We start from the raw sequence: 12,357 nt of genomic DNA, 5'->3' as shown, positions 1-12,357 counted from the left end.
CCCGTGCCTGGCAAGAGTCCGGCTGCTTCACGTCTGCACCAACATCCACGCCGTCCGCCAGTCTTTTCCACTCCAGACCTCCTGGGGTGTGGACCTCACTGGCTGCAGCTTGCCCCCTGGTGACTAATGTGGTTGGAAGCCTTTCCAAGGCCACATTTGCCGCTGTGGATCATCTCTCATCAGAGGCCTGTTCGAGTCTCTTGCCCACTTTGCTTTGGTAGGTGTTGTGAGGAGCCTCCGTGGGTGACGCACTCATGTCCCCCCGCCCCGTCCTTGCCCTCGAGGGAAGGTGCGCTTGCGTGAACATAGGTTCCGAGTATTCGCTGAGTCAGAGTCAGCCTTGGTCTTTATGGTTAGTGCTTTTTGTGTTCAGCTTAAAAAGTCTTTCCCTCCCCAACACCACGGACATGTGCGTCTACTTTAACCCCTACTGACTCGCGTTTTGCCCTTCCCAGGGAGATCTGCGACACAGCTGGATTCACTGCGTTTGCACGGCGTGAGGGAGAATCAGGTTCTCTTTCACTGTCTTTTTCCATGTAGACCCCTACTTACCCCAGCACCACTGAAAAGACCACACTCCCCCCTGCTCTGCACACACGGCCTGACGTCCACAGGTGCTGGGTCTGTTTCTTGCTCTCTCTCCTACTCCGCTGTCTATCCATCTATCTGTGTGCCGCCACTTCCACAGTTTTACGTTTCTCTAACTTTATAATAAGTTTCAGCAGCTCATAGAGGAAGTCTTTCTACCTTATTCTTCTTCAAGAATATCTTGGCTACACTTGGCCCTTTGCATTTCCACAAAATTTTTAGAATCATCTTAAGTTCCACAAAACAGCTGTTGGGATTTTGGTTAAAATTACATTGAATCTAGATGTCATTTTCAAACTGTGTCCACAACTGATTTTTGTATAGTGATCACATATCCAGCAAGCTTGCTAAACTTACTCATTAATTTTAAGAATCCATAGATTCTTTTGCATTTTTCCATGTTACGATCACATCATGGGAGAATGATCACACTGTCATTTTCCTTTGCACGTTTTTTTTTGTTTGTTTGTTTGTTTGTGGTATGCGGGCCTCTCACTGTTGTGGCCTCTCCCGTTGCGGAGCACAGGCTCCGGACGCGCAGGCTCAGCGTCCATGGCTCACAGGCCCAGCCGCTCCACAGCATGTGGGATCTTCCCGAACCGGGGCACGAACCCGTGTTCCCTGCATCGGCAGGCGGACTCTCAACCACTGCGACACCAGGGAAGCCCTGTTTTTTAACTTCCATTGTTCTACTTTCTTAGTACACTGACTAGGACTTGCAGTAAACATTTAAATGGAAATGGTAACAGCAGACATCTTTCCTCGCTGGATCTCAAAGGGAAAGCTTAAGTCTGACACATACAATAGGCTTTTTTATATCCTTATCAGGTTAAGGACGTTCCCCTTAATCCCTATTTTGTTAAGGTTTTTTTTTAACCATGAACAGATACTGAATTTTACCAAATGCCTTTCCTACTTCTGTTAAGATGATATATGATTTTTCTACTTTGTTAATGTGGTGAATTCCACTGACTGATTTTCAAATGTTAGAAAAACACTGTCCTTGGAACAAACATGAACAGCTGGATCCAGCAGACATGATGTAGTTTAGGACCTTCCACCTCTCTCAGCAGTGAGCTGCCCCATAACCCTCCTTTCCTCTAAGGCGTCTCTCAGGTTTCGGTGCCAAGGTTTTGGAGGCCTCATAAAATGAGAGGACCTAAAGCCTCTTTACTGATTGTTTTGATAGGTTTCTGTTTCGTTAATTTCTGCTTTGACCTTCATCGCTGTCCAGCTTCTACTTCCTCTGCGTCTGTTTACAGCTCTTTTCCTAACCTCTTGAGGTGACTTCCTACTTTCCTTCATGTCTAACATTCGCTCATAAAGCTACAAATATTCCTCTAAGCTCAGTTTTAGCTACATCCCACAGGCTTAGATGTATTTTCTTTATCATTCAGAATATATTCTAATTTCCACAGTGATTCTTTGAACTCTAGATCACTCAGCCTCTCACGCTGGACGTGAGTGCGGTATCTCCTCTTTGCCACTGGTTTCTGCTACACCTGCCTGTGGCCAAGGACAGACTCTGGGTGAAGAGATGTCCATACCTGTTGAGACCTGCTTTATGGCCCAGCACATGGTCAGCTTCCCATGTGTTCCACAAGGAGGAAAGGATGAATTTAGTGGGTGCCGCACACATGAGTCCAGCAGGTCAAGCTGGTCAGATCCCTTACCTCTTACTGAACTTTTCCTGCTCAGTCTGCCAGTTACTGAGCAAGGAGTTAAAAAATCTCCTACTGTGAGTACAGATTAGTCCAGTTCTGTTCCTACTTCTGTCAGTTTTTGCTGTAGACATGTTGAGACTGTGTAACGGAATGCAAACAAAATTTATAACTGCAGCTCCCTGCTGCCTCACTATGACGAAGGCTCCTGTCTATCTGTGGGGCGCTCTGCCTGGGAGACCACTTTGCGATCAGTGCAGCCCCGCGACCAGCCTTCTGATTAGTACTGCACAGTGTCTCCTCTTCCGTTCTTCCATTCGCGTTTGATGTGTCCCTAGCAAACAGCATAACCAGACTTTTAATGCTGCCCTGACAGTCTCTCCTTTCTAACTGGGATATTTGACCCCTTTACTGTTATTGTAACTACCAGCACAGCTGGACTGAACCCCCTCACGGAGGCTGCCTACTGGTCCTTCCTGCTCTCCGCCCTTTGTCTCTCCTTTCCTCCTGTCTCACCTTCTTTCAAATTCAACATTTTTTATTATTCCATTTCTTCCTTCTATTAATTTAAAATTTACTTATTATTTTATTATCTTCGGTTACCCTGGAGATTACAACATGCATCCTTACCTTATAAAACTCAAATCTTCATCACACCTTTGCCCTCTTCCTAGTGGAGCTAAGCTCCCAGAAGCAGCCGGCCTCCATCCCCCGCCAGTGCCCCTCCCGCCGCGCGGGACGATCTCATGCGCTTTCAAACCAAACAAACCACAGCTCCTCTTGCGCACAGGCGCACTCATTTGGATTGACTGACACAGTCACCACCTTTGCGCCCCGTCCTGTGCGGCCCTTCCTGGGTCCTCCTCGCCCGGCGTCTAGAGGGCCCTCCATCTGAGTCTGCTCCAGGAGGCTCAGCCTGAGACACGGTGTCCCGAGGGCCCAGGAAATGGACTCGGAACCGGCCTCGTGCAGAGGAGCCGGGCTGGCGGCAGCCGCAGGCAGAGGCCCCGGCAGGGACAATTAAAGGCAAGATGTGAAAGCTGGTGCCTCTGGGGAGGGGGCCAAACAAGGGTGTGAGGCCCAGGAACGGGGATGGCCCAGAGGCCGCCTAGCACACCTGCCGAAGAGTGTGGGACAGAGGGAAGAACAGACAGACAGGGAGTTCAGCAGGCCTCCCAAAGGCGAGTGTTGAAGTTACTTGTGCGTCTGCATTTTGAAATCTTCAGGCAAAAAGGTCGCAGAGATTGAGTCCCATGTCTCTAACATACTATTTTGACAAAAGAGGTTCACAGGTGATAGAAAGATCGTGTGCCCTGCAGTCCGTGGTCTAAAGAACACTGTGCCTGCGCGTGGCTTCTCATCTGTGACATGGGGACACTCAGAGGGAAAGGGGAGGGGAGGTCTGGCCTGCTCTCAGATAACAGGAGACCCCTGGTGTCTGTCGTGACGAGAAGTAAGCGGTGACCGCAGGGCCTGGAGCGCTTGTCCGGAAGCAGACCTCGAGCCACCACCGAGCCACACGCGCTGGCTCATGGTCCCCGGGGGCTCAGGCCCCTGCAGAGACCCTTCTCCCAGGACGATGCAGAGATGACACCCGGCCAAACTCCCAGAGGGAGAATGCAGGCTTGGGGGGGACCCCCCTTCTTGGGACCCCGGAGCCCCGAGGCCCTGAGCAGGGGCCTGTTCCGGCCTCAGGGCCCCCGGGGGCTGCCCCACGGCCACTCCCGCTCCCACCTCCCAGTACCATGTGCCCCGCTGCCCCAAAACCCACCCAGGGGGCTTCCCTGGTGGCGCAGTGGTTGAGAGTCCGCCTGCCGATGCAGGGGACACGGGTTCGTGCCCCGGTCCGGGAAGATCCCACATGCCGCGGAGCGGCTGGGCCCGTGAGCCATGGCCGCTAAGCCTGCGCGTCCGGAGCCTGTGCTCGCAACGGGAGAGGCCACAACAGTGAGAGGCCCGCGTACCGCAAGAAAAAAAGAAAAAAAAAACACCCAACCAGGACTCTCTGAAAACCCTCTGGAATCAGTCCCCCTTCTCATCTGGATGATGAGGTGATTTCAAGGCCCTTTCTAGCTCTAACAGCCAAAGATTCCAGCTTAGCATCAGAACACAAACTAACTTACTGTTCTAAGCAAAAAAAAAAACCCAAAGTCAATTTATTCCAGATAATTGTTATTGAGTTTGTAAGAAACTATGGTTAATTTTTAAAACATTACTGAACTCAGATGTTTGCAAACTCATGCTCACAGCAGCATTAGCCAATTAGCCAAGAGGTGGGAGCTACCCAAGGGTCCATCATCAGACAGACGGATAAACACAATGTGGGCCATCCATAGAGTGGAATATTATCCAGCCTTAACAAAGAAAAAAATTCTGACACCTGCTACAGCATGGGTGAACTGCAAAGATACTCTACTAAGTGAAAAAAGCCAGACACAAAAGTCAAATTCCTGAAGGCAGAAAGCAGGACAGTGGGTGCCAGGGGCTGAGGGAGGGGAGGGGGAGTGAGTGAGTGAGTGATGGGCACTGAGTTTCAGCTGTAGGAGGTAGGAGCCTTCCGGAGTTGACGGGTGATTTTTGCAAAATGATGTGAATGTACTTATTGCCCCAAACTGGACACTTAAAAATGGTAAATTTTATGCTCTATTTTACTACAATTAAAATATATATCTACTGACACCCTAGACAAAGGCAGAAAACAGCCACAAAGAAGATATTTTCAAAACCTTTATCTGACAAAGGATTTGTATCCCCAAAATGTAAAGAACTACTACAAAATCTATTTTAAAAATAATAAAATAAATAAAATAAAAATTTAAAAACTACAGGAAGGACATGAATAGGCTACTAATTCAAAGAAGAGAAAACCTGGGCTTCCCTGGTGGTGCAGTGGTTGGGAGTCCACCTGCCGATGCGGGGGGCGCGGGTTCGTGCCCCAGTCTGGGGGGATCCCGCGTGCCGCGGAGCGGCTGGGCCCGTGAGCCATGGCCGCTGAGCCTGCGCGTCCGGAGCCTGTGCTCCGCAACGGGAGAGGCCACAACAGTGCGAGGCCCGCGTACCGCAAAAATAAATAAATAAATAAATAAAAGAGAAAACCTGAACAGCCAAAGAGCCCGTGATGGAATGCTCAGTCTCACTCACAATCAGTGAAATGCAAATTAAAATGAGTTGGCATTTTATTGAAACAGGGAAAATTTCAGTTTGACAGTACCAAGTGCCGGTGAGCAGGGTAGCAAGGCCCCTGGTCCTGCTGGCGGCCAGAGCCTGGGTGAGGCTCGGATGAGACTGTCACAGCAACTGACTCCCCAGAACACGCTCTCACAGCCCCGGCTGTGCACACGGGCACCTGCATGACACTGTCCGCTGCAGCTCCTCTCAGAGAGGTCTGTTCCCAACCTTCTATCACGTGGCCAGCAGCAGCAGAATGGATAAAAATTTGTGACATATTCATAATGGAATGCTACATAACAAGTAAAATAAACTGAGGCTACAAGGTAAAACTTGGAAGCATAATGCAGTGTTACAGAAGTGGCAGGATAAGGCATGCAGTACGGTTACCTCTGTGTATAAAACACACAAAATGAACCAGTGAAAGGACCACGGCTGCCAAGGTCCAGGGTGAGCAGGGAGGGACGACCAGGCGGGCACCTAGGATTTTAGGGCAGTGAGATGCTCTGTGTGACACTGTGATGGTGGCTGTGTGACCTCAGTCCATCTGTCCAAACCTTTAGAATGTACAGCACAAGGAGTGGCCTCCATGCACGCTATGCAACCTCAACTAATCATGTACCCAGCATGGTGGCACATGGGAACTCTCTGTACTTCCTGCTTAGCTTTTCTGTAAACCCCAAACTGCTCTGAGAGTAAAGTCTATTAATTTTTTAAGGATTACAAATCAAAGAAGAGAACCACACAAGAGGATACTCTCGATATGTGTGGATCAATATCATATCTTTAAAGGGGGTATGGGGCTTCCCTGGTCGTGCAGTGGTTAAGAATCCGCCTGCCAATGCAGGGGACACAGGTCTGGGCCTTGGTCCGGGAAGATCCCACATGCTGTGGAGCAACTAAGCCCGTGCACCACAACTACTGAGCCTGCGCTCTAGAGCCCATAAGCCACAGCTACTGAGCCCACATGCCACAACTACTGAAGCCCACACTCCGCAACAAGAGAAGCCACCGCAAAGTGAAGCCCGCGCACCATAACGAAGAGCAGCCCCCGCTTGCCGCAACTAGAGAAAGCCCACGCGCAGCAACGAAGACCCAACGCAGCCAAAAATAAATAAATAAATAAATATTTTTTAAATAATAAAAAAAAAATAAAGTGGGTATGAAACAGAGCAGGACCCTGGGGGGCCTCCTGGGGACGTATCCCCCAGTACCTCCCCCTCCCTCTTGTTTGTAGCAAAGTTTTAGCCTCCTAGGCCCTCCCCAAATTCCAAACTGCAAATTTAACCAGAGAAGTGAGAAAATGCAGAATCAAAAGAAAACAGTCGAGCAAGACAAAAGAATAACAGTTTAGCCACTGAACAGTGTCAAGGACCTCTAGTTCCTCCTCAAGGGCTCTAGATAACATCTGAGCTGTGTCCTTGAGCTGTTCTGCAGATACTAAAATCCCCACCAGGTGGAAGGAGTTATGCAGGCTGCCCACCAGCATGTAGACCCCCAACCGGCTGGAAGGTTGATGGCTGAGATTCCTGAAACATCACCCAGTTACCTCACCACCAACCAATCAGAGAACTGTGCACAAGCTGATCACATCCCCAGGACCCCCTACCTCACACTGTCTGTAAAAGCCCTTCCCTGAAATCCACTGGGGAGTTTGGGTCTTTTGAGCATGAGCTACCTGTTCTCCTTGTCTGGTGCCTGTACTTTCCTTCCCCACAACCCAGTGTCAGTAGATTAGCTTTTCTGTGCGTTGGGCAAATGGACCCAAGTTTGGTTTGGTAACAGGCAATGATAGGCCCCCGAGGGTTCTTGTGTCTAGTACGGCATCTGGCGCGTAAGAGAGGACGGGACACACCGTGATGCGTTGTAGACCAAGGAGCAGAGGAAGAGGGTCCGGATGGGGCAGGAGCGGGTGGGGCAGGGGAGGGGCTGGGTGTGCATAGAAGCCCCACTTGAAGACTGAGTTTACAGGAGAGGGAGAGGTGGTAGAAAATGGGTGGGATTCAAAGGAGATTCAGATGTATCATTTTTTAAAACCTGGAAAATGAAAGAAGAAACCCTAAAATGAAGTTACCTCAAGATCATCGAGGGAGCGGGTGATGCTCAGCCTCCTGGACCTCCCGAAAGATCTCCGGGCAGAGGTACGCTGAGCCGGTGGCAGGAGTCCAATGCCCCGCCCGAACTTTGAGCCCTAAAACAAGAAAAAGACGTCGTTACCCTCTTGGGAGGAGACACTAGTTCTGCCTGACACACCGCCTGGAGAGACCGGAGGAGAGGAGGCCTCAAGGTCGTCCAGGTCAACCTCACATTACGAACGAGTCACCACAACCAAAAACGCAAAGTTGAAAAAAAGAGTCATCCCAGGGCCCCCGAGCGTTTGCTGCGCCACTTCCAACTATGTGTCCAGAGGACAACCCCAGCCTCAAACTCCTCGCCCAAGGGCAACGGGAAAACATGTGCGCATGTCTGGGAAAGCACAAGTGGGCGGAGGAAATCATTAGTGATATAAAGGCTGGTTTTCAGCAAGCTCGTGCTTTCACATAATTTTAGAAGCATTTTAGGAAATTAAAGAATCTCTAGACATTCAGCTGGTGTCTGAAGACCAAACCAACCCAAATGCATGAAATAACCAGCCATTAAAACATCTTATTCTTTCTCTGGGAAACGACCAGAATTAATTCGCTGTCATCATGCCAGACATCTCCCCAAATGTGGTTCCAGCAAATGTCATCACATTTTAAAAATAAAAAGCATCACAGCTGAAAATCTTTGACTTCCTGGGTACTCAAAATCCTAAATGACCGGCTTCAGGCATCAAGGAAGCTACAGGTTTCTAAGGACTGCGAGGCCTCAGGCACTCTCTGCTCCCCACCTGCGTAGGGACCCGGGCATCTTGCAGAAAGACAAAACCTTGCAGCACTCCCTTATAAAGCTCTCGGGGCTAAGTTTCTGCACAGCCAACCTCGCAGACACCACCCCCCGCAGAGCAAGCGGAGGGAGAGAAAGATCCAGAAGAACTAACAGGGAAAGAGAGGGAGGGAGGGAGACACAGAGACACAGAGAGCGGTAGACACAGGGAGAAAGGAGCTGACTCAGGGAGAGGAGACGCAGAGACAAGCCAAGGCTCCATCTCAGATGCGTCGTCACCACCAGCAAAGGGCTCCCCGGGCGTAGTATCGCGTCACCACATGTGTTCAGCAAACCCTAGCATTCCAGCAAGAGCCCAAGAGAGAAGCCGTGTGCACACTGTCCCAGCAAACGCATCCTCCGTCTCTGCGTGTCCACACCAGGCGGTGATGTGTCGCCAGCCTGCCCACCCGCAGTCCCCAGGCCGGTGGCGGAAAACAAGGGTGACACAGAGGGTGCTGGGAGCACAGAGGGCAACACAGACGCCCCACGGGGCTGCCGTGGAGCTGGGGCTAATGGCAGGCGGGGGCCACTGGAGGGAAGAAGGCAGTGAGGGTGCCCGGCCACAGCCAGACCCCCACGGGCTCGAGAGCATCACTCTGAAAGGGACAATGGCCACGGAGCCGTGCAGAGGTGAAGCTGCACCTGGGCTAGGGCTCGGCCGGGATGCCTCTAAGAAATCAAGTTGCACAGACGACCTGCCTGTCCCCAAATGGGCCCGGGGGACCGGGCACACTGCCGCTCGAAAGCCGAGGAAAAGCTGGCCTCCGAGAACCCCACCCCTGCCCCGAGCTGGGTGAGCCCGTGGTTCCAGTTGTGCCTCCGCTCCCGGGGACAGGCGCCCAGGCCCCGCCCCACAGGGCTGCTCTGTGACCACTGGCAAGCCCACTCAGGCCTTGTCAAGGCCCACACCCTTCCCCGCATCTGTGTCCAAGTCCCCCTTCTCCGCCCCCACCCCACCCCCGCGAGCAGCACCCTCTGCTCACTGCAGGGCCTTGTTAGCAAGTTACTAAATTTGACATATTCTCGAGAAAGATTTGTCTAAGAAATATCTTTTTCAAAAAATATGCCCAAAGCTGAGTCTATGTGTAAAATGTACCTGGAGCCCAGCGATCTCTCTAGAGACCCTCACCCCTGCCCCAGGGCCCCTCCTCGCCGCAAGGTGCCCTCCTTCAAGAGCCCCCTTCAGCCCCTTGCTGGGGGGGGGGGGGGTCCCGAGGCTTCCACTCTCAGCAGGAACTGGAACCACAGACCCCCAGCACCACCCCCCTGCACCATCTCCCCAGCTGCCTGGAAGCCCTGGGAGCAGCAGGGGCCTTTGCTCTGTGTGTGCTCCCTTCTGGGACCACCTGCCTGGCCGGGTGGCATCTGCTCAGAGAACACACAAGAGCAAAACTGCGTGGGGGCCTGGGTGCCCAGTAACAGGGAGCCCATCACTGGGGACAGGGGGTCCACGCGGCCGGAAGGAAAGCAGCCGCCTACACGTGGCCGTGCACGGGCGCGTTGCGGGACTGGGGCCTCAGAGGAGGACTAACGCCTACAGAGGTGTGAATCGACCCCGTGGTGACATTTCACCAACAGGGAGAAGCTTCAGCTCTTCTCCGGCTGCTCCTCAGCGAGAGTCCCTGCCCCCCACCCCGGTGTATGAAGACGGCTGTGCATCAATAAACTGCTGGAAAATCCCCGCTGATCTGGCGCCCCCTGCTGGCACTACATCACTCACTCTCCCCAGACAGAACTAAACAGTAGCGATTAGGCAAAAATGGCTACAAATCCGCTTTCTTCAAAGTCAACTCCACTTCTTAAATCGCAAACAACTCATCTTAACTGCTTGGGAAGGCGAGGGGCTGAGGGCTGCCCCAGCTCCGCCTCTCTGCCCGCAAGCGCCCCGTACGAGGGCCAGCCGCCGGCATGGACCTCAGCGTGAGCCCTTTGCGCTCCGGTGCCCTGCTCTGGATGGTCAACTCAGAACAGGAGGGCGGAGGGCCCCTGAGGGAAGCCTTCGAGATGAGAAACAGCCAGCAGATAGAGTGAGGGCAGAACTGGGCCGCTGACGCCTGCCCGCCTGCCCACCACCCAGGGAGAGGTCTCATTTTAGCACAAGCAGTGACCTGGACCAGCCAGTCCAGACTCCTCAACCTACAGATGAGAGCCCAGCAGCCAGTGAAGGGCCTGCTCGGGCCCACACGGCCAGCAGGGCCCAGACCCAGATCTCGTTGCACCACAGTCAGAACCAGAAACTCCTAACTTAAGGGTATAAACACTAGACCAGAAGCCCCAGTGGGGCAAGGGCTGTGTCCCCCCTCAACAGTGCCTGGCACACAGCAGGTGCTCAGTAAACACTTACTGAACAAATTAACCAAGGATGCCATTTAGCTTAAAACAGAGACCAGACCATCTGAAGACCTGCCCAAGAGAAGCCGAGGAGTAGGATTTCCAGCTGACATACTTACTTCTCCCGTTGTATCAGTCAGAAAGCAAAACCACAGCAACTGGTCAACAGAGAATTTCCCACAAAGAACTGCTAACCAGGAATCAGAGAACTGAAAGGGCAGAAAGAGACTCCAAGATGCCAGGACGGGAAGCGGCTGCACCCCCGGGGCTGGGACAGTATGGGAAGAGGAGGACTTATTTAAACTCTGCAGCCAGATGAGGGGAAGGTGGGACCCGGACCTCGGACCTCAGAGGGGGCACAGGCAACGGCTGGTGTCTGGGGGATGACAAGGCCCCGGACAAGGCGGGGAAACCACAAACTGGACTCAGCGGCAGCGGCAGGAGGACCCTCCTCCTCTCGCCTGGCTGCTGGGAGCAGAGCCAGGTGGGGACCCAGCTGGCAAGGGGAAGAGGGCACAGACCCCCTTCCCAGAGCCCATCACAGAAGGCGGGCTTGGGGCTGAGGGACAACAGCTGAGTAACAAGCACAACTTGTGAGATCTGGTTGCTACAAAACTCTCCATATCAGGAAGAATTCTAAGCCCCAAATCAAATCAATTTTAAAATCAACAAAATTCCATTTCCAACACAACACTGGACAAACACAGAGCGGTGACTCTGGAATAACGTGTGGGGGCTGAGGAAGGGCTCCTGGTCACAGTGAATCACCTTCTCGAGAAAGAAGCCAAGACTGGGTGTCCTGCTCAAGGAAGAAAAGGGTGAATATGTAGGAAAGGACATCCAACTCGAGACAGAAAATTAAGGAATATGTTTGTTTATTCAATAAATATCTAAGAGCCAGGCAGTCATCAAGAGTGAAAACCTTAAAAAGACAGAAACAAGGTGTGTGGCAAAACGTCCAAGCCAATAAAGGAGGTGATGAAGAAAGCAGGAAAACCAACAACAGCCTTGAAAACAAAACACAAAGGCAGGAAAGGAGGAGAGAGCCTAGGAAAAAACAGACTTACAGAAAGTGCACAGTAACATCATGGAACCAAAACTACACATGCCAGTAATCCCAATAAATATAAATGGACTAAATTTGCCAATTTATTACAGTCTTACTCTTGAATCTCAGAATGTCAAATTGGATCAGGAAAAACATGCAACTACCTGCCACTCATAGTAACAATCCTAGAACATGGAGAAATGGAAAAGTTTAAAGAAAAGGACAGAAAATGCTGACTCAGAGAAAGCTTGTGTAGCTATGTTAATAACAGACAAAATAGATCTCATCTCTAATAGGGTTTTTAAATAAGAGATTCAATACACCAAAAAGGAAGAAAGTGAGGAAGAAGAGGAGGAAAAGGGGGAGAAAAATGCCACCATTGATTTTGTAACTTTATGAGGTTAGAATAAACTTGATATCAAAACCAGACAAAAACAATGAGAGAAGGGAACACTATAAGACAGTTTTACTCATAAACACAGATTCAAAAATTTTACAAAAATACTAGCAAACCAAACCCATTAGTGTATAAAAAGATAAGCACAAGTTAGGCTTACCTCAGGAATGCAAACATGGTTCAATATTCAAAACTCTATCAGTGTAATATACCACGTTAGCATTTTAAAGGAGGAAGCCCATTTGATTGTCTCA

At 51.1% G+C, this 12,357-nt stretch overlaps 1 protein-coding gene across 4 annotated transcripts in view; it reads right to left on the bottom strand.

The window, feature by feature from the left end:
* Positions 1-12,357, bottom strand: part of RGS12 (regulator of G protein signaling 12) — a 118,270-nt gene that overhangs the window by 66,769 nt on the left and 39,144 nt on the right. For all 4 annotated transcript variants that reach the window (XM_033856582.2, XM_033856583.2, XM_019951309.3 and 1 more), the window contains exon 4: positions 7,492-7,608. In XM_033856582.2, coding sequence (XP_033712473.1) covers positions 7,492-7,608 — 117 coding nt within the window. The remainder of the gene's footprint in view (positions 1-7,491; positions 7,609-12,357) is intronic.

The sequence above is a fragment of the Tursiops truncatus genome, chromosome 5, assembly GCF_011762595.2.
Source record: "Tursiops truncatus isolate mTurTru1 chromosome 5, mTurTru1.mat.Y, whole genome shotgun sequence".
Classification (NCBI taxonomy): Eukaryota; Metazoa; Chordata; class Mammalia; order Artiodactyla; family Delphinidae; genus Tursiops; species Tursiops truncatus.
The sequence above is the reverse complement of the archived record's forward strand: the minus strand, read 5'-3'. Positions and strand labels throughout refer to the sequence as shown.